Genomic DNA, 22,865 nt, shown 5'->3' on the forward strand with positions numbered 1-22,865 from the left:
GGATTTAAAAAATGGAGGCCGGGCACGGTGGCTCATACCTGTCATCCCAGCACTTTGGGAGGCCGAGGCAGACAGATCACTTGAGGTCAGGGGTTCAAGACCAGCTGGCCAACATAGCAAAACCCCATCTCTACTAAAAATACAAATATTAGCTGGGCATGGTGATGAGCACCTGTAGTCACGGCTACCGGGAGGCTGAGGTAGGAGGTGGAGGTTGCAGTGAGCCGAGATCACCACTGCACTCCAGCCTGGGTGACAAAGCGAGACTGTCTTGACAGAAAAAAAAAAAAAAAAGGGGGTACATTAGTTAAGAAAAACTACAAGTGTGTCTTTTGCTTGAGGCAAAGGCTTACATTAGTAGAATGATGAAAATTATTAAGTATTGCTGTACAGTAGCATAGTATGCAGTGTTGTGTTTGAAGGTTATATAATAGCAGGAAAATGTCCCCAATGTAATAAATGGTGTAAAAAAACAAAAGACAATGTATATATGAAATACGATTCCAATTTTATACATACACACACACACATAAAGGAGATTGTAAAGAACTTCGGGAGGCCGAGGCAGGTGGATCATCTGAGGTCAGGAATTCAAGACCACCCTGGCCAACATGGCGAAATCCCCACCTCGATTAAAAATACAAAAATTAGCTGAGCGTAGTGGTGCATGCCTGTAATCCCAGCTACTCGGGAGGCTGAGGCAGGAGACTCGGTTGAACCCAGGAGGTGGAAGTTGCAGTGAGCCAAAATCGCACCATTGCACTCCAGCCTGGGCAACAGAATGAGACTCTGTCTCAAAAAAAAAAAAAAAACAAAACAACAACGAAAAGAGATCGTAAAGAAATACACCTAAATGTTCATAATTGTAGTATAATTCCGTGATTCATGTTTAATGTTTAATTAAAAATTAAATGACTAAATGTGTGAATATCAGTTTAAAGTGAAAAATCAGTCATTACGTGTTAATGATATTAATAACCTGTGCATTTTAATACCGAATATACAGTTGAAGTATACTTTCTAAAACTTGTGATAATGTGTTTCTTTTAATGCAGGAGATGGTGTTTCACAACATGATTTTCCTTCTGAAGCTCCCATCTCCTTGAATCTTTCTCATAACATCTGCAATCCCATGTAAGTTTTTTGTTTTCCAGCTTTTACAGTATGTTTTGTGTACTGTGTTTTCTACCAATTAGTGTGTTTCTTCTTTGTACTTGGTTCTGCAGGTTAAAATATGAAAACTTTTTAAAGATGCAGGAAAGTACAATCTGATTTTATTAATAATTCAGGAGTGGTGCAAGTAAACATAGTTCATGTGGGAGAGTCTCAGGTATTGCTGTTTTTTTCAGACAGATAGCCACGTTAGAAAATACCTAATTTTCTGAGGCCAGCTGTGGTGGTTCACACCTGTAATCCTAGCACTTTGGGAGGCCAGGGTGGGAGGATCTCTTGAGTCCAGGAGTTCAAGACCAGTCTGGGTAACATAATGAAACCCCATCTCTAAAAAGTATTTTTTTTTTTAAATTAGGCATAGTGGCACACGCCTGTATTTCCAGCTACTCTCTGAGGCTAAGGTGGGAGGATCACTTAATCCCAGGAGATCGAGGCTGCAGTGAGCTATGATCACACCACTACACTGTAGCCTGGGTAACAGAGCAAGATCCTGTCTCAGAAAAGAACACCTTATTTCCGAATGTAGAAGGAGGAAGCAGTGGTTATTATAAAGATGGGAATCATTTACCCTTTTCTAGGCCTTGAAATAAAACTAAGCATTAATAATTTAGGAAATGTTGCAAGAACCTGGTAGATACATGTTTACAGTTCCGCCCTATGGTGATTTCTGCAGCATTGGACAAAACAAGTACGTTTTATTGAGTGAGAGAAAAGGAGGGGGGGTAAGAAGGAGGAGAGTTCAGTGAGAGAAATGAACTTGGTTTCTTAGGTGCCTCCCTTATGGTGAGAGGACAGAGGATGCAGTTAAGCGGGTGAGTTTGTGAGGAGGGAAACGTGGCTAGTGCACAGGAAAGCTCTGCCTGGGTTTATTGGGGGGAGGTTGTCAACAAAAGAGTAAGAATTGCTGCTAACTGCTGACGGGTAGATTTAAAACAACAGGTTACCATAGTTATGTTAGTTAATTTTTTGTTGTTGATTATGACAAGACTTTGCTGGATCTTGGGAATTTAATATTCCTCAATTCTTTTCTGGCTGTGTAACTTTACATCTTTTATATCTGTCTGTTTCTCGGGGAAAACTTCAGTTGAGTGAAAACTCAATCAGACGTGGTTATACAATATCAGTATTTCCTTAGGCCGAAAAAAATCAGTCATTCCTCCTTTGCTGTCTTCCCCACAGGGCTGTGAATAGTCTCCCACAATACGCAGAGCCTTCCTGTCCCACCCTTCCTGCCAGGCCCACAGGTGTTGAAGAAGATAAAGGTGAGATGCATACCTCTTGTTGCGGACATCAGCCAAGGGTTCTGTGCTATCCGTATTCCTGGCTGATGAGTTTGAGAAGGCAGAGCAGGCGGGACAGGGCTGTTGCTCCACCAGCCCCTTCTCCAAGCCACACGTGCACACATCAGGAAGGCACCTGCTCTGTGGATGGGCATCACTGGGGCCCCAGCTGACCTTGTGCATCAATACTGAACCCCCTCCCTACAGCTGAGGCACAGATGCCCCATGCCCTGGAATCATCCCAGGCCCCTCACAGCAGACTCCTGATACGTTTAGTTCACCCTTCCCTAGTCAGAGATGACAGAAGAGTACAGAAGGGAGATGCGTGGCCCAAGGGAAGGAGGCTGGTTGGGGAGGGTGCCTAGGCTGAGGGTGCAGCACCTCACCTGCTTACCACTTCTCCTGGCCTGCTCCCCTTCCTTCCCAACTCACTGTGTCTTAGAAGCCTGTTAATTCAGCCTCAGCAGCCTTGGGGACCCGCCTTGCTCAGGCATCGGGACTGAGACCTTCTGCCTGCGGAGAAGGCTGTTGCGGGGGCACCTGGAAATAGGAGTGGGTGGGAGAGAAACCGCTCCTTCCTGGGGGCTCTGCTGGGAGGTGAACTCCAGCCCTCCCTCGTTTCTCTTCTCTTTTCCTCCTCCTCTGCCTCTTTCTGTCTTTTGTTTTCTGTTTGATTCTAGGGCTTCTTTCTTGCCTAACGTGGGTCAGGAATTATGGCAGGATAAACCTGACCTTCATTCTCTGTGTCTTTAATACACGTACTTGTTTTTGGTCATAGAATTTAATGCTGAATTTAAAAGCTGCTCTGCACATTGGAGAATTTTAACCCTTGAAAGCGAAAGACTTTATGTTGTTCCTTGGATACATTTTGGACTTGGGCAGTTATCAACAGAAATAGCGAATCTAGTGACTAGTCCATTAAAATAAGTGTTTTCAATTAAAAAAATCTAAAATTCAGTAATCCATAATTTGCAAAGGCAAGATGTGGGGGCGGTTTAGATGGTACTGCCTTTTTTTCTGTGGGGTAATAGAGAAAGGTAGGATTTTAATGGTGAGGAAGAATAAAAACTCCGAGCATCTGCCCTTCAGCATATGCCATTCTGCTTTGCTGGCAGTTGGAGATGTACGTGCAGTTTGGTGTCTTAACCCAGGTTTGTGTGTGTACTTCAAGTGCCTTTACCTTGGCGCCACTGACAGAGTACATCTTGTCCACAGTCTGTGGCCTGCAAAGCCGTGGGCCCATCACCCTTTGTACTCCCTCACAGCCATGTTTTCCTTCTTGACCAGCTGAAATGACCTGATGCATTGTTACAGTCATTTCCTCGACTCCTCTCCTTTGTTGCTTTATTGCAAAGCCCCAGCCATGGTTTATCCCAGTGCCACACCTGCTCCACCTGCTCCTGTGCAAGCAACTGAAGCTGGAGAGCAGCATTCTCCATGCCAGCTGCCTCTGTGGATTCCCCAGCACCCACTTCACATAGTGCCTGTGTGCTCCCGCCCTGCCCCTCTGTCACCACAGTTCCAGTGCCTCCTGCCTCATTCTTTTACTTGATCTTGCTTCTTGCTTTCCTGGAAGAGAGAGAAGTGGTTAGAGGCCTTCAGCAAGCTCCCACTGCCCTCTCTACCTGCCCACCGTGTCATGCCCTTCTCCGCCTCTCTCCTGTTGCAGCCGGAAGAATTGTCAGCGCAACCGTTCTCTCCAAGGGTATTCCTGCAGATTCCCTCCCACATCATCAGTTTTTCTCTAATGGGTCATTCTCATCAGCACACAAATCTACTATAATACTTCCCATCATTAAAAATTTAACAATAGCCAAAACTCTCTCTTGACTGCCTTCTTCGGTGGCTGCTCTGTTTCTCTGCCGCTGTCGTTAGGAGACTCCTTTGAAGAATTATCTGAGTTGCCCATTCAAATTCCTCTCCTCCTGTCCTCCCTGGAAACCCCTGTAATCTGGCTTTTGCCACCATCGCTTTTTTGAAACCGTGCTGTTTTGCACATTGCTGAGTGCTTGGTTAAGTCTTTTCAGTCCCCATGTTGACCTGTGACAGACATTGGACGTTCTGTTCTGGCTGGCAGACCTTAGGTTCCTGACCCAGCTTCTCCCCATCTCCCCACCTCATGACCCTGGAGCCCTCCAGAGAGCAGGCCTTGGTGCTCTGCTCTTCTCTGTCTGTGCACACTTCCTTGGTGATCTCATCTGCTTTCAAAGGTCTGAGTCTTTCTTTGACCCAGACAACTCCCAAATGTATATGCAGGAGACATTCATTCTATTGTGTTGGACTTTAAGCAAACTTGTGCCTTGCCCCAAAGGGAGACACTCTTCCTTCTGAGACTTTGCATAACAAATGCCCTGGGACAGATAGGTCAGAATAAAGGAGCCAGTGCTGCTTCTAGTAAGAAGTGCTATTCTTCTAGTAAGAAGAAGTAAAGAAGGTCTTGCTTTACCTGCAAGACCCAGGGAGAATTGTCTCACAACATACACACCTCTTATTTCTACGTAGCCTTGGCTTCTGGTAGATTTTCACATGCGTATATCATTCCATAAGCAATTCTTAATCTAAGGGAAGGTGGAACCAAATCTGCTTTGTCTGTCTCATACATTTATTAACAGCGGCTGTCCACAGGAGCCTACGCAGCAGGATGAGGCCACTTTACAGTATCGACCTCAGCCATGCCCCAGAGTCTCAGACCCAAGCAGCTGAACAAATCCCATAGATGACCAGGGTCTACCTTAGAGAGCCAGACGGCTTTCTCTTTAAGTTTCTGTATTGATCTCTCCACTTGACCAGAAGCATTACTCCAGGTACAGCAGGATGTATTAGTGATTGCACAGACTGCACCTTGGCCTGCGAGGAGAACATCTGGCGCCATTCTGTCATTTGTAACAACCACAGCCAGTGAGTTGAGGCTGATCCAAATGCCTTCCAGGGACCAGGTGCTGTCTTCCATCACTTCAGCTAATATCAGCAAATTCCATACCAGCCGTTTCTAACTGGGTAGCTTCCTCCTAGTGATTACTGCCCATAGGATGTGCATGAACCAGTTATCCTTCCAGGAAGCTTACTTTGTGCCCCATGTGTGATGCTGGAAGTGTCGCCATGTCTGGGGCAATGATGCATCCAGGCAACAACAATGGCAGCCTAGATGGTGCAGACCTGATCAGTATCTTGATTCCAGCTGGTCTCAGTGGAGAACAGAAGGACCTCTATCTTAAGTGGCTCCAAGGTTTAATCGGAAGCCAAGATCCATTTTCACATTTCAGAGCCCCAGAGAACAATGTCTTTAATCTGCCCCATCTGTTGCTTCCCAAGTGGCATTCCAAACACCTAAGCCATTGGCAATAGCCTAAGAGTTGTTTACACCTAGCAAGGTTCATCAGGGCAGAATTAGCCAGAGCTGTGGAACCACTTTGGGTTCTGCCCACTGATCAAAATGGCTGTGTTCCTTTTCATTTCTGCATGGTGGGCATTGAGGTGGGACAGCTGCAGCCCCCCAGTAGGTGCTGTCTTGATTTCAGCCCGACCCAGCCATCAGTGAGCCAGGCCCAGGCATTTAAGGGAGCCCCTGGGAATTGAGGGCCCAGTAAGCCAGCAGCTTCACTTCAGGTGCAGAGTGGGAGATAAAGTTTCCCTAGAGGGGTAGCTGCCATGTTTCCACATAAAGCTGAAATATAGCTGGGGCAAGCCCACTTCATGAGCACCAGCCTCTTTGCATGAGTTCCCCTGAGCCCCATGGGGGTGACTCAGACAGCCCAAATGGATGCCACACACAGTGGGTTGTGCTACAGGAGAAGAACCCTGAGCTTTGGGATGCCAAAGCTTTTATAATAGGCAACAAGCATGTCTGCCCTTTGCTCCAGAAAGAGACACTACATGTTCCAAGGCTTTTGCTTAGCAAACATCTATGAAAAGATAGTCCAGGAGAAAGGTTGTCAATGCCTCTGCTTACAAGATGTGTAGAAATGGGAGAAATCCCTAGAGCCTTGTGTCGGAGAAGTCACTCTGTTCAAAACCTTCCAGTAGCTTCAAAGTAAATGCCTAAATTCTTCAAGGGGCCCACAGGCTCTCTCTTCTCTGCTCCCAATCAGCTCTCTATGGCCTCATCCCCTACTCTTTCCCTTTCCCCTCTCCTTCCTGGCTACACTGGTATCCTTGCTGTTTGAACTCCCCAGGCACACCTTGCTTCAGGGCTTTTGTGTACTGTTTCTGCTGCCTGGAATGCACTTCCCTGTACCCACTGGGCTCACTTCCTCACGTCAGTCACGTCTTTGAGGAGCTGTTTTCTCACTGAGGCCTTTGACCATCCTATCTTAAATCATTGTATTTGGCCAGGCGTGGTGGCTCACGCCTGTAATCCCAACGCTTTGGGAGGCCGAGGCGGGCGGATCAGTTGAGGCCAGGAGTTTGAGACCATCCTGGCCAACATGGTGAAACCCCATCTCTACTAAAAATACAAAAATTAGCTGGGTGTGGTGGTGTGTGCCTATAGTCCCAGCTACTCAGGAGGCTGAGGCATGAGAATCACTTGAACCTGGGAGGTAAAGGTTGCAGTGAGCCAAGATGGCACCACTGCACTCCAGCCTGGGTGACAGAGCGAGACAATCTCAAAAAAAAAAAAAAAAAAAAAAAAATGCTGTATTTGCTGTCACAGCGCATACATTATCTGCCATGCTATACTTCGTTTGTTGTTTGTCTTTGCTTACTTGAATATAATTTGTTCTCTGCTGTATCCTCAGTATCTCTAATGGGGTCCTGCAGAAAGTAGTTCCTTAAATGTTTGTTACGTGAATCTCATCTTCTTATCCAGGTCAAGAGACAACGGACACTGTCTGAAGAAACGGTCAAAACAATATGCCGTATTTCAGAATTATATCCTGAAATTATATCCCAAAAGGAGTCAGTCAGCATGTGTGGGTGACATCAGGGAGTGTTTTCTGGAGGGAAGAGCAGGCACAGGAAGGGTAGGATGAGGGCCAGGTGAGCATAGGGTGGACTCAGGCCTTGTTCTCTTCCGTAGGTCTTTACTCACCTGGAGACCTGTGGCCCACTCTGCCGGTATGTGTGACAAGCAGCTTAAACTGCACCCTGGAGAACGGCATGCCTTGTGTGATTCAGGAGCCGGCCCCGGTTCATAATAGGTATAGCTTCACTTCTCTGATTGGTGCCTTGCTTAGTCTAAGGGCTTGCAGTTGGAATTTGAGTTCAATTTCTTGGGGTTTCCTTACAAAAATGAGGGCTAGGCTTCTTCCTCGGTGTACTTTAGCTGTGCGTTTCCTTCTGCCTTTTAGAGTTGCACTGGGACTAAACCAGTCTTTGAGAGAAAGATGAAAGGAAATAAAAGGAATAAAGCTGGTGACTGTCTTATTTTTAAAAAATTGAAAAGATGATTTATTCATGTATTAGAGGCAGATTTGGAAAAAACACTCCTAATTCCTAACTCCTAGCAGAGCAAAGCTGTTCATTTTTCTGTGGCATTATTCTTGAACACACTTACCATTGTATTTATTTGTTTATTTATTTTTTAGAGGCAGAGTCTTGCTCTGTCGCCCAGGCTGGAGTGCAGTGGTGCAGTTATCACTCACTGCAGCCTTGAACTCCTAGGTTCAAGCAATTCTCCTGCCTCAGCCTCTCAAGTAACTAGGGCTACAGGTGTGTGCCACCATGCTGGGCTAATTTTTAATTTTTTTTTTTTTTTTGTAGAGATAGGATCTTGCTTTGTTGCCTAGGCTGGTCTTGAACTCTTGGTCTCAAGCTGTCCTCCTGCCTTGGCCTCCCAAAGTGTTGGTATTATAGGCAGAAGCCACCACACCTGGCCCACATTTAAAGTTTTAAAAGATCAAATAATTTGAGTATTGAAAAATGTTGCACAATGGCAGTTTCTCAAATTTGCTATCTGTTGATACGTCATTCAGTTCAGGAGTCTTAAGAAAATGTTAGATATTTAATCACAGAATCCATTTGATGATTTTCTTGGTTCAGCTTATTACAATAGTATTTCCTAACTCATTTCTATAATAAGAATCTAGGTTGCAGTAGGGTTGCAGTATAATGAAGTATAGTCTTTATAGTTATGACTTCTCTAAGATGAATGTTGGTCTTGCTCTGAGTGGACATTTTTAATAGAACATGTTTAAGTCCTTCAGATGTGCACAAAGACACTTAAAGGTATTCGAGCTGTTCTTTCACAGTGCTGATAAAGCCACGGCTCTCTATTCTGTCTCTAGACTTAACAAGCATGGTTAAAAACAAGTGTGCTCCTAGTCCAGCCATTCATCCTGCAGATGATGTGTCATTAGTGATGAGCATTTAGCAAGCCTTTGATTCTGTGGCTTGAGAAAGTACATCTTTTATTCTCCAAAACTGGGGAATTCACAGTGATTAGGATGCTAGGCAGTAAAATCATTTTCTGTTTTCTTTACTTGATGTCTTGACATCCTGTTTCTGAAACTAGACCGCTTGCTTTTTTGGCAGTTTCATTGATTGGAATGCAACATGCGAAGGCCAGTTTTCCAGCGCATACTGTCCATTGGAACTGAACGATTACAATGCCTTTCCAGAAGGTACGGGCTCTTTAGACAATTCCAATGCCATTCTTTTATTCTTAGAAGGTCAAAGCAGGAAGTGTGTGGACTTAGAAGAATGTACCTTTTAACAGTGAGCAGACTTCGAGAATGAGCTTGCAGTAGACTGTCGAATGGCTTCATGTGGATCCAATTGTGTACTGATGCCATGTCTAATTTTATATGACCCTCAAAAAGCCCTCAATTTTGGGTGTTTGGGGGCTTCAACAATAACCCTAATCCATTTAGTCCTTCCAGTTAGGTAGAACTAGGTAATTTGGATCCATGTAGATGTAACATTGTTGGTTATCCATTGGGAGGCTGGAGCTTTAGCTGCTTGCTCTTCTCTTTAGGCAGTCAATTCCCATGTGAAAGAGAAACATTGGCCTGCATCCTATTATGTCCTTTACTTCTCTGCCCATGGGTGGTGCTGCAGAAGGAAGGAAAGGAGCTTGGAGGGGAAATTGTGGGAAATTGCAGATGCTTGGGCTCAGGCATCTGTAATAATAAAAAAATGAGAGCTGTAGGATTTCCCTGGTCAACTGGAAAATACTCTATTGTGCACTACTGTTGGATCATGGTTTCTTATACTGGAGCTGCCTTTTCAGGGAAGGGATGTATCATTCTTACCTAGATTTTGATGCATGCATTGCCCCATGCTAACCACAAGGGGGTGCTTCGCGAATGTTATTATGGTTGTGAGGGTCTGTGTTCATTACGTTTGATGATACCTAAGGAGTCCTTGGTTTTGGATTGCTGTATCAGCCCATATGATATATGTGTAGGTGGCTAAGGTTGGCATGACAGGTAATAAAAACATTTTAAAGACTGGCAAGAACCTTGACACTAGATCTCTAGTAGTATTTTAATGTATTTTGTGTAATAGAAAGATTCCCATCAAGTGATCAAATAGAGAAAAACAAGCCCGGAGGAAGACCTTCCACGTTGAGGGCTTCCCAGGTTGTGTGAGAAACAGTTTTAATCTTGAGAATGATGTTGCAACAACTCTCCTGGTCCACACAGACCAAGTATTTATGTCTGTAACTTGTCAGTAGTATGGTGAGGCCTCGAAAGCTTTTTTGCCTGAGAGCGAGAATTCAGTTCTCAATGAAAATGTTTACCTGTGATGATATTCTCCCGTTCTTTGTAGAAAACATGAACTATGCCAATGGCTTCCCTTGTCCTGCAGACGTTCAGGCAGACTTTATTGATCACAACTCTCAGTCTACCTGGAACACCCCACCCAACATGCCTGCTGCCTGGGGACATGCCAGTTTCATCAGCTCTCCGGTGAGTGTTGCGCATCCTGTGCTGTGAACCGCTGGGCAGCCCTGAATTGTTTCCAGTGCTTCCTTAATCCTGGTCTCAGCTAGCTTTAGCGTTGGGTTCGGACCAGCCAAAGCCTGGCTGGCTTCTTTTAGATCGCAGAAGCCAGGGCTGGCCCCCCTCTGAAGGAAACCGACGTGTAATAATCAGATGGGTGGGATCTCGCAGACATTGACATTCTGGCCACCCCAAATGAAAAAACATCCCCAAATACACCAAGCAATGGCCCTTTGTAGATAAAATTGAACATGGGCCAGCCCTCTGTGCGACACAGCTGTCTTTATGTGGACTCACTGATCTTCACTGATAAGAGATGAAAGTCCCAGGAAGGTCACTGGGTGGTCAGGGTCCCAGAGCTCCCTGCCTGTGAGCACACCCTCCCTGCTCAGAAGCCCAACGGCTTCTCCTTTCACATCCGCTTGACATTTGTTTTTGTTTTTTTCCAGATAAAGGGTATTTGGCCTGTGGGTTCTTCCCTGGGTTGCAAATAAGTTTATCCCATTAGATGAGGGTTTCACAATCTTCCCTTTGAGAAAACATGGAGTTAAAGCACCCAGATTTAAATTGAGAGTAGTCTAATAACTTCCAAGTAACTTGATACCATTGTAGTATTCACTGCTGTGTATTCACCTTTCTAAGGCTTTTTTTTTTTTTTTTTTTAACTTATTTTACCTCCCTCATTTACACTTCAGCCCTACCTCACAAGCACCCGAAGCTTGTCTCCAATGTCTGGACTTTTTGGTTCCATCTGGGCCCCGCAAAGTGACGTGTATGAAAATTGCTGCCCCATCAACCCCACCACGGAACATTCGACCCACATGGAAAACCAAGCGGTTGTGTGCAAGGATTACTACCCGGGGTTCAACCCGTTTCGCGCCTATATGAACCTGGACATATGGACTACCACAGCAAATAGGAATGCAAATTTCCCACTGTCTAGAGACTCGAGTTACTGTGGGAATGTGTGAAAATAATTGGAGTTTTAAACAATGTGAATAAAGAGGCTTGTGTTTTGATTACTAGTGTAAACTGGTTATTGAGATAGATTATGACATTGGTGGATTTTTGGCACTTTTATATGAAAATAAATTTTTTAATGAAATCTGGGTGCTCTATTTTTTTTTTAACTTCATAAATCAGTGGTAAAAGCAAAGCATCCATATGTCAGAACTTTCAAAAGTCAAGAAGTGTGTCAGACATGCCAAATGTTTTAAATCTGAACAAGCGGGACTTCTTTTTTTTTTTTTTTTTTTTTGAGACAGAGTCTCGCTCTGTCGCCCAGGCTGGAGTGCAGTGGTGCGATCTTGGCTCACTGCATCTGCCTCCCGGGTTCAAGCAATTCTCCTGCCTCAGCCTCCCGAGTAGCTGGGATTACAGACACGCGTGTGCTACCACATCCAGTTAATAGAGATTTTCAGTAGAGACGGGGTTTCACCATGTTGGTCAGGCTGGTCTCGAACTCCTAAACAAGGGAGACTTCTAAGAAGGTAGGAGTTGAGCAAGAAATGGCTGCTATGGTTTTCCTCCCCCTGAGCATCACAACCATCTGAGGAGCTTTCAAAAAATGAACTTGCTCAGCAGTTGAGAACTGCTGGAAAACCCAGCTTAACAAGTTGCTTGGCTTGGGCGGACTCTGCTTGGGGTGCGCGGGGGATTCTTTCCAGTCCTGGTGTGTTGCTGGGATGAAGCAGAGAGCCCTAGAGCTGTTCTCTCCATCCCACTTATGGCAAGGGCTGTTCCTCTGTCAGGCCAGTGCTTGGGGGCAATGACAGCAGCAGAAACATTCTGGTAAGTGTGTGGTTTCCGTCCCAGTGAGCAGGCTAACCCTGAGTGTAGGAACTTAGGGGAGGTTAGGTGGCTGATGCATGTTTTCCACACCAGTTTGTATCTGCTTGTCATTGATCTTAGAAGTCCATATTATGGTGGAATTATCTATTTGCATGTGTAAACTTTGAATATGTTTTTAACTTTTAATAAAAAGTTATTTTTACATTTTGTTTTGTCTTTATATTAGAAGTTCAGTAGGCGTGATTTGTGAGTGGAATGCAGGGTTTGCTTGCTTTGAGTTTACTTCTCTTTGCTGTGGTTGTGTGGAGGCCTGAGACAAGTGTCTTGTAAGCTTGGGGCTGCCCTTCTGCACGGAGAGCCTCCAGGCATGTACTGCCTCTAGCAAGTCCTGTTGCCAGGTTAGAATCCTGATCTGCATGAAGCAGACACTCCCCTCCCCCACCCCCAGTATTGAATAACATTAAAAATAATTAGGTTCTAGGCATATAGCCAAAAGAATTGAAAGCAAGGACTTAGATATTTTCACACCCAGGTTGATGGCAGCATTATTCACAATAGCCAAAAGGTAGAAACAGCCCAGATACCCATTAACAGGTAATGAACAAAGTGTCATGTGTCCATACAAAGGAGTATCATTCTGCCCTAAAAGAGAATCAAATTCTGATACATGCCACACTATGGATGTACCTTGAAAACATTATGTAAGCGTACTAAGCCAGACACAAAAGGACAAATAATATGTGATCCCACTTCTATGAGGGATCTAAAGTCAAATTCAGAGACAAAGAACAGTGGTTGGCAGGGGCCGGGGGAGGAGCGAATGGGGAGTTACCGCTTGATGGGTGCAGAGTATGTTTGAGATAATATCAACATGAAGTTCTGCAGATGGATGGTGGTGAGGTCTCCCATTCCTACTAGAGAGAGTGAGACATTAGATGTTATTCTGCTTCGGTCCTATTGTGTTGTATTTGATTTTTCTACTTTCATCAATCCTCATTTCCCTACCAGGAAAATATGAGAAAGCAAAATAAGATTTTATTGTACTATATATACAAAGGAAAGCAAAAATCTCCACTTTTATTGGAATGTTATCTTTAGCCCTGAGACTAAAATAATAGGGAAACTGTAAGTTTTTTTATTGAAAAACATTTACTGGGTACCTCCTAGGAGCTGTCCCCGGGACCGTAGATACAGCAGAGAGCAAGACAGACACGGTCCTGCTGCCAGGTCACATTCCAGAAGGGGAAGGTTAGGGAAGAAAAGGTTCAAACAATATTTCAGATACTGATGCATGCTGTGAGTGCAACGAAATGGTGATGTGATGAACTGGGGGAGGCGGCAGCCGGTCCTTCTGAGTGGTCAGGGAAAGTCTCTGTGAAGAGGTACATTTGAGGTAAAAGCGTGAATAGAAAGAAAGCCAGAGGCCAAGCACGGTGGTTCACACCTATAATCCCAGCACTTTGGGAGGACAAGACGCACAGATCACCTGAGGTCAGGAGTTTGAGACCAGCCTGGCCAACATGGTGAAACCCCTTCTCTACTAAAAATACAGAAATTAGCTGGGCATGGTGGCAGGCACCTGTAATCCCAGCTACTTGGGAGGCTGAGGCAGGTGGATTGCTTGAACCCAGGAGGCAGATGTTGCAGTGAGCCGAAACAGCACCACTGTACTCCGGCCTGGACAACACAGCAAGACTGTCTCAAAAGAAAAAAAGCCAGTGTGCCAAGATCCCTGGGCAAAACTTCCCTGCAGAGCAAACAGCAAGTGCAAAGGCTCTGAGGCAGGAGGCCACAGTGGAAGGAGGTGAGGCTGAACAGGCAGGCAGAGGCTACCTTTATAAAGCCTTATAGCCACCAAAAAGAGGATGGGTTTTACTCAAAGTGCAATTAGGAGCCATCGGAGCATTTCTTTTTTTTTTTTTTTTTGAGACAGAGTCTCACTCTGTTGCCCTGGCTGGAGTGCAGTGGCGTGATCTTGGCTCACTGCAAGCTCCACCTCCCCGGTTCATGCCATTCTGCCTCGGCCTCCCGATTAGCTGGGACTACAGGCACCTGCCACTACACCCAGCTAATTTTTTTTTGTATTTTTAGCAGAGACGGGGTTTCACCGTGTTAGCCAGGATGGTCTCAATCTCCTGACCTCGTGATCCGCCCGCCTCGGCCTCCCAAAGTGCTGGGATTACAGGCGTGAGCCACCGCGCCCAGCCTGCATTTCTTATTTTTTGAGACAGGATCTCACACTGTCACCACGGCTGGAGTACAGTGGCACAATCACGGTTCACTGCAGCCTTGACCTCCTGGGCTCAAGTGATCTTCCCACCTCAGACCCTGAGAGTAGCTGGGACTACAGGTATGCACCAACCATGCCCAGCTAAGAGACTGAGTTTCACCAAGTTGTTCAGGCTGGTCTTGAACTCCTGGCCTCAAGTGATCAGCCCGCCTTGGCCTCCCAAAGTGCTGGGATTACAGGTGTGAGCTATCGAGCCCAGCCCACTGGAGCTTTTTAAGTGAGAAAGAATGTTATCTGACTTAAATTTTTTGAAAGTCAGGTGGCAGTTGAGTGGAGAAAGGATTCTGGGAGTTCAGGAGTAACGTAACACCAAATCAGGGTCAGCTGCAACTGTGGAGATGCTGGAGGGTGGACTTGTTACATGTGCACATTCAGGCTGGCGGGGTGGGGTTGATGGGGAGTAGGAAGGCAAGAAATCCTGGTGGGGCCTTGAGACCTGGGTCCTGGACTGAGAGAAAGCTCCTCTGAGGAGGATCTGGTGGGAGGCAGGGGATGGAGAATTGTGGCTGGACATGTTCCGTGTGAAAGGCCCAACATATCCATGTGGAGAGGCAGTCAGGCAGTCCATCCACAAACCTGAAGCTCTGTGAAGTTCCGGGCTGGAGACATCCATGGGGTGCCTTCGGTCTGTTGACAGTGTCTAAAGCGAGGGAGGGAGGGAGCCTCGTGGGGAGGAGCAGCTGGGGGCCCAGTGTTGAGAGGCGGGGCAAAAGAGGCAGCTGCGGGAGTTAGGAAGGAAGACTCGCTGATGAGGGAGCAGAAGCTGTGAAGGGCAGGGAGAGGTCACGTGTGTTGGTGCCACAGACCGAGTCATGTGGACAAGGAGAGGGTGTGCATGCTGGGGTGGTGTCGGTGGCTGGCGTCCTTGCAGCCAGTCCAGCTGGAGTAAGTGGAAGAGAGGACAGAAGTTGAGATGGATGCAGAGGTGGCCAACTGTAAAGGGAGCTGCAAAGGGCAGTCACTGGAGGGGATGTGAAGCTGGCGGTGGGCGACTGCTGGGGGCTGGGAACCAAGGCTCAAGCTGAGGCCTAAGCATGAACTGGAGCAGGAACGCTTCACCCTTTGGAACGCGTGTGGACAAGAATGCGAGCAGCTGGGCTTCATGATGGGAAGAGAAGCTTCAGCTGCGTGCATGCTTCTCAGCTTGCAGACTGGATTTTTCTGCCTCCCCTGTACCCACGTGGGACTGCGTTGCACATGAGCAGAAGTGATAGGTCAACTGTAAGGAAGGGGTGTGCTCTTCCCTGTCCCTGTCTCCACTGGGAGAAATACTCAGCAGACTGGGTGCTGATGAGGACAGCACACTAGGGCCTTGCTAAAAGAGTGGTCTGTCCACTGCTTTGACTTTATCCCAGGGCTTGTTGGAAACGCAGATTTACTGCACCAGAATTCTCATTTCGGCAAGCTCCTCAGGTAATATGTATGCACATCAAAGCCTAAGGAGCATTGCCATAGTGGGAGGATCAGCAGATTATGGCCTGTGGCCTGCTTTTTGAATAAAATTATATTAGAACACAAACATTCAATTACCCGCAAATACAGAGTTTTGACAGGCACAGCCTAAAATAATGACTCTCTGGTCCTTTACGGAAATTTTGCCGACACCTGCTCCAGGGTATGGAAGAGCAACAAGGTAAGTGCCTGGGCCTCCTAAACCATAGAAGCCCCTGCCATTCTAAGCCCTGGGCTCCTGCCCCGGGGACTGTGAAATGGAAGAGAAATAGAGTGTCTTGTTTCAACTACTACTGTTGGAGATCTGTGTTGCAGTATCACAACTAATACAGCCTTGCCTGCTTGTCTGAGTGTTGTCTCTAGTACCCGTGGTGCTATCTGGTGTACAGTAGTGTGTATGTGAAAGAAAAAGTATGGGAAAGGATACAATTACCTAGTGGTTAAAGAAGCGAGTCTTTTTTTCTGAGAAAGAGTCTCACTGTTGCCCAGGGTGGAGTGTAGTAGCGTGATCATGGCTCACTGCAGCCTCCAGCTCCTGGGCTTAAGTGATCTTCCCACCTCAGCCTCCCAAGTAGATGGGACTACAGGTGCAAGCCACCACGCCCGGCTAATTTTTAATTTTTGTATTTTTTGTAGATACGGGGTTTTGCCATGTTGCCAGGCTGGTCTTGAACTCCTGGGCTCAAGTGATCTGCTCTCCTCAGCCTCTCAAAGTGTTGGGATTACAGGCGTGAGCCGCCATGCCTGGCCAGAAGTGAGTTTTAATTACTAGAGAATATTTCAATTATCCTGTGGTTGCGAGACAAAGTACCACAGGCAAAGACAGGAAAAAAAATTGTACTGCAGTCTTTACGATGTGAACTTTCACACACCAGTCTCCACGTATAGACATCCACGTGATGATTATTACACACTGGATTATGCTCACGCTGGGGGAAACGAAAACCACCTGAGTAATAAAGGAGGCAGCGGAGAAAACCGCTGCTGGTTTCTAGAACTTTCCATTTTAGTAGAGGTTCCATTAAACAGCATATTCTTTGGGGCCAGGCTGCCTGGATTCTAACTCCAGTTTCACCACATAACTAACCTCTCCATGCCTCAGTTTCCTCCTCTGTGAAATGGGGATGATAACAGCAACATAACTCATGCAGTTGTGAAGTTTAATGAATTAGTGTTTGGATAGTGTTTGGCACATAGCACCCCTAATTGACTACTCACTGAAACTGACCAAATTTTCCCATAAGCAGGGTGCCCATAGAACTGAAGCTTGAGAACTTACAATGAAGCGCACCTGCTACCTGCTGACCTACTTTTCTTCCTTACTCCTCCCTAATTCCCATTTCCCTGCAGTGGTTACAAGGAGACCCTAGACTCCTCATTCAACCGTCTGCTGCCTGTTAACCGACTCATCTCCCTTGCCCCACCTGTTTTCCTTCCTTGCTATATAAATCCTTAACTTCAGGCCTGGGGAAGGAACGGATTGGAGGTTTGGCTTCTGTCTCTTCAGCTGACATCACCCGTAATGTAATAAAACCTTCTTCCCTAGCAACACTTGTCATCTCAGTGACTGGCTATCTGTTTGGTGAGCAACGGGGCCTAGACTGAACTCTGGGTGTTTCAGTAACATTATTATTCCATATAATTGCTATCATCAATTTAAATGAAAGAACATGAAACAACAGGAAAAATATAAAATTGGGCCTCAGGACTGGTGGGGGCAAGCGAGGCAGGCACTTTTATACATGGTGGGATGGGATTATAAATTGGTTGTTTGGCCGTATATGTAGTGCACCTTAAAACCTTCTAGCAATTAACTTCTAAGGAAAACAGCAAAAGATATGCACAAAACTTAGGTATTAGTGTGTGTGTGTTTTTTAATGCATTCATTATTGTAACCAACTTTCTCCCAAAATAGATTTATAGCATTTAATAATTAAAACACATACGACAAAAACATTGTGTAGATATAAACATATTTTAAAAAATTTACTAGTAAGTATGAAAATCAAAAACAATTCCTAAGGTGTCATTTTATTTTCCCTCCATTACTGGCTCTTTCCCCATTTGGAAGCTTCCTTTATGTTTTTTAAAGCTGAGCAAGGATGACATGTGTTCATGTATATTATACAATGTAAAGAACAAAACTGGCTGTGTAGTAGCTCACACCTGTAATTCCAGTGTTTTGGGAGGCCAAGGTGGGAGGATAACTTAAGGACAGGAGTTTGAGACCAGCCTGGGCAACATAGTGAGACCCTGTCTCTACAAAAAAAAAAAGGAAAAAAGGAAACCAAAACAAGGCCACATTGATTGGGCACTCTGGACAGAAAAAAAGTGATTGTACTGACATGTAATTGATATGTATGCTTGACAAAAAAAAAAAAAAGATTCCATTTTTCATGACTTTCTTTTTAATGCTCTACATGATTCTTTGCATGGCTTTCAGAGCACAATGATCATGTCTACTTGATTTTCTTCAAAAATTAAGATAAAAATCTTTTACTTGAGAGGGTGAGGTGGGAGGATTGCTTGAGGCCAGTAGTTGGAGACCAGCCTGGGAAACATAGGGAGACTTTGTCTCTATAAAAAATATAAATAAAAAATAAAAAGAGAAAGCTCTTAAGACTTCACTCAGTAGGTTTTCCTACCAAAATAACTGGTTACTGATGGTTTCATGCAGTTCACGAAATTAACTGACGATTTTAGTTGCAGCTTTTATCTTTCTGAATTCTGCCACTCATGTCTCTGCTTTCACTTCCTGTATCCACAATCTGACTGTGACATGTGATTATTAAAGATATAATCTATGTTGCCCCCTAGTGATTAATATGAACATAGGAAAAGTCCTGTAGACTTCCTCAGCTGTTCAGAGCTGTGGGGGCTTCTTATCATGCAGGATCTACCTGCTAGTTTCCATTATTTTATTGTTTAAGTCCTTTAATAGCTTGAGTTTTTACATTTTATTATATTACACAAGTCCAAGCTAAACTGTTTATTCTATGTAAAAGACAAGCAAGCAAAAGCAAACCAAGAAAACATTATAATCAATAAAATATTATCAAACAAGAAAAAGAAATACACCTCCTTTTAAAATTTATTTCTAGCTCTATTTTTGTGGACTGTTTTTAACCAGAGAAATAACCTAAATGCATGGTCTATTAAAAGTTAATTGACCAGGCGTGGTGGCTTACACTTGTAATCCCAGCACTTTGGAAGGCTGAGGCAGGCAGATCACTTGAGGTCAGGAGTTCGAGACCATCCTGGACAACATAGTGAAACCTCATCTCTACTAAAATACAAAAATTAGTTGACTGTGGTGATGTGTGCCTGTAATTCCAGCTACTCAGGAAGCTGAAGCAGAAGAATTGCTTGAACCTGGAAGGCAGAGGTTGTAGTGCACCGAGATTGTGCCACTGCACTCCAGCATGGGTGACAGAGTGAGACTCTGTCACCAAAAAAAAAAAAAAAAAAAAATCGATTTTCTTACTTTTGTATTTCCTGAAAATAATGAATGACAAGCAGGATCTTGAATACCTTGTGAAAAGGTCTGAGATAATGCACAGTGATGCTGTCTATGAGCCTTGTCTTATGAGGCCTTCATCTATAAGTTTTTCCTTACCCCTTTGGTAGGCACCCCCACCCCAGCTTTTTTTTTTTTTTTTTTATTTAAAGGACAGGATCTCACTCTGTTGCCTAAGCTAGAGTGCAGCAGCACAATTTTGGCTCACTGCAGCCTCAACCTCCAGGGCTCGAGTAGTCCTCCTACCTCAGCCTCCCAAGTAGCTGGGATCACAAGTATGTGCCACCACGCCCAGCTAATTTCTTATTTCTTGTAGAGACAGAGTCTCACTATATTGCCTAGGCTGATCTCAAATTCCTGGGCTCAAGTGATCTTGCCACCTCAGCCTCTGAGTAGCTAGGACTACAGGCATGCACCACCACACTCGGCTAATTTTTGTATTCTTACTGTAGAGACAGGGGTCTCATTTTGTTGCCTAGGTTGGTCTTGAACTCCTGGGCTCAAGTGATTCTCCTGCGTTGGCCTCCCAAAGTGCTGGGATTACGGGCTTGAACTATGTGCCCAACCCCCTTTGATTTTTTTGTTTTTCTTCTTGTTTGCTTTACTCATAGGAAAGAATATACACATTTATAAATCCTGATTCAAAGACTACTTTTGTGTGAGGGTATTGAGTTTGATTTTTTTTCTCTTTCCATCTAGGTGGTGTGGCCTTTGGGAGGTGTGTGTGTGTATGTGTGTGTGTGTGTGTGTGCGCGCGTGTGTGGTAGGATATGTGTTTAATTTTTTTAATTTATATTTTGGTGCTGTATGTTATGAAAGATTTGTTCATAGTGGATCAATGAACCATCTTTTCTAGGCAGTTTTGTTGAAAATGAAGGTTTCTCTTTGATTTCAAGAATGACTAAATTAAAAAACAACAACAAAGTATTAATTTTCTATTACTACCATAAAAAATTCTCACAAACTTAGTGGCTTAAAACAACACAAAGTTATCTTAGTTTTGTATATCAGAAATCTGACACCTGCCTCCCTTGGCTATAATGAAGCTGTGGCAGGGCTGTATTCCTTTCTGGAGGCTCTAGGGGGCAGTCTGTTTCTGTCCTGGCCTTTTCCAGCTCCTAAAGGCCGTCTGCATTCCTTGGCTTGTGGCCTCTTCCTCTGTTGTCAGAGCCAGCAACGCAGCATCTCCCTGACCCTGCTTCTGTCTCACATCTTTTTCTCTGAACACAGCCAGGAAAGGTTCACTTATTTTAAGGACTCGTGTGATTAGATTGGGCCCATCTTAAGGTTCTTAATTTAATCACGTATTTTATTATGCAGAGTCATATATTCAGGGGTTCCAGGGATTAGGATATGGACCCTTTTGTGGCAGGAGTTATAATTCTGCCTATTACAAATGATGTAAGAGCATATACATTACAGTGTTTAAAATAGTAATGAGTTGGAAATAAATATTCTACAATAAGAAAATGCTTAAGTTATAGGACAAATATTGGAGTACTAGGAAGCCTCTAAAAGTCATTGTAAGAGAATAACATAGGTGATGAAAGAAGTAGAATACAAAATTTATAAACAGTGTGATCCAGTACTGCATGTGGGGTGGGGTGATGCCCCACTGGGTGCGTAGAATTGTGAGTGATTTTCATTTTCTTTTTTTGTATCTTTCTTTTTTGGGGAGGGAGGGTACTGTCTGCTGTAAGAATGTGTTACTACTATCACATCCATCTCCCCCAAAACTTTTAATTAAATCTTAAGGGAAAGTGTATTTTATTTAACAGTGGTAAAAAGTAAGTATCTTAAAAGCAAATGCTAAAGTCCTAATAAAATTTACATTATGCTATAAAGGGACATAATTTAAAGGCAAAGGCAAAGTGAAACTTTCAGTAAGCATTCCCTAATAAAAGTCCTATAAAATGAGGTATGTAGTAATTACTTGGGCTGGGATTAAAGGGACATAAGAATGTCTTTACATACAAGTATAGCCAATATACAAAATGCACAACAGTCTAGTTACCATTAATCAAAATGGTGGGCAAGTATTATAAAAGTCACCATTAAAATACAGCTTTGTTAAAATATATATACCATAATATTTATGCAAACTAAAACTGACATTTCAAAATAATTATTTCTGTGTGCCCTAGACATTTGAGCAATTTAATACTTCTGCTGGAATACAGAGAGGAAGTCAGTAAGATGGAATGTATTTGGATTTCAACCAGTTATTTTTAAAGGAAAGCTATTACTTTAGAAACTAAAAACAAAACAAAAAGCAAAAACTTTAACCAGTGTCCCTTCATCTAGCTAATTAAATGTTGTTCGTTCACTATAGATATAGAATTTATTTAAAACCTCAAAATGATTGAAGTAACAGACTCAGCACTGTGACTTTGGGATTTAGTAGGCTATAAGACTAGGGTGCAATATGACCACAAATTCTCTAATTCAATATTAAAACAAATTCCTGCAACCAAAGAAACAAGTAGCACTGGGTTAGGCCAGGTTCCCAAGTTCATTGTGTATTCTAGATCCATAGTGCTAATAAAGAGAAGACAATCACTTGTTTGCCTACCTTATTTCATTGTTAAAAAAATCACTAGGTCAAAATAATGGGTCAAGTTGTTGATTGAAAAACCCAGAATTAATTTTTTGTATTTGCTGGGATAAGCGAGATGCCTTAGTTCATTTTGTGCTACTATAAAAGAATACCACAGACTAATTTCTAAAAAAACAGAAATTTTCTTGTAGTTCTGGAGACTGAGAAGCCCAAGATGAAGACACTGGCATCTGGTGAGGGCCTTCTTGCTGTCTCATCACATGGCAGAAGGGCAAGAGCACAAGAGAGCGAACCCATTCCGGAGAGTGTTTTTCATAATGGCATTAATCTGTTCTTAAGGGTGGAGCCCTCATGTCCTAAACACCTCCCATTAGACCCCACTTCCCAGTGCTGTTACATTTCGGATTCAGTCTCTAACACATGAATATCTGGGAGACACATTCAAACTATGGCACTAGGTTATTCTATACTAACAAATTATTCCCTAAACAGGCACAGATGACGCTCCAGGGCAACTGTCCCCTGGTGTGAATCAGCAATTCAGGTCACTTGACTCTTGTGATTGTGGCATCACAGGGAGACAAGAGGTCTCCCTGTTTTCTTTTTTTTTTGAAACTTTAAGTTCTAGGGTACATGTGCACGACGTGCAGGTTTGTTACATACGTATACATGTGCCATGTTGGTGTGCTGCACCCTCCCCCCTACCCCTTCCCCACAATAGGCCCCGGTGTGTGATGTTCCCCTTCCTGTGTCCAAGTGATCTCATTGTTCAATTCCCACCTATGAGCGAGAACATGCGGTGTTTGGTTTTCTGTTCTTGTGATAGTTTGCTGAGAATGATGGTTTCCAGCTGCATCCGTGTCCCTACAAAGGACAAAAACTTATCCTTTTTTATGGCTGCATAGTATTCCATGGTGTATAT

The 22,865-nt window shown here is 44.1% G+C and overlaps 1 protein-coding gene across 6 annotated transcripts in view; it reads left to right on the plus strand.

The window, feature by feature from the left end:
* The window catches only part of TMEM131L (transmembrane 131 like), a 178,062-nt gene extending 166,621 nt beyond the window's left edge, over positions 1-11,441 (plus strand). For all 6 annotated transcript variants that reach the window (XM_074040649.1, XM_074040650.1, XM_005556103.4 and 3 more), the window contains 6 exons: positions 1,056-1,134; positions 2,353-2,435; positions 7,471-7,591; positions 8,925-9,013; positions 10,164-10,303; positions 11,032-11,441. In XM_074040649.1, coding sequence (XP_073896750.1) covers positions 1,056-1,134; positions 2,353-2,435; positions 7,471-7,591; positions 8,925-9,013; positions 10,164-10,303; positions 11,032-11,307 — 788 coding nt within the window. In that variant the 3' untranslated portion in view covers positions 11,308-11,441. The remainder of the gene's footprint in view (positions 1-1,055; positions 1,135-2,352; positions 2,436-7,470; positions 7,592-8,924; positions 9,014-10,163; positions 10,304-11,031) is intronic.
* The last annotated feature ends 11,424 nt before the right edge of the window (positions 11,442-22,865 follow it).

Source organism: Macaca fascicularis, chromosome 5 (assembly GCF_037993035.2).
Source record: "Macaca fascicularis isolate 582-1 chromosome 5, T2T-MFA8v1.1".
NCBI lineage: Eukaryota > Metazoa > Chordata > Mammalia > Primates > Cercopithecidae > Macaca > Macaca fascicularis.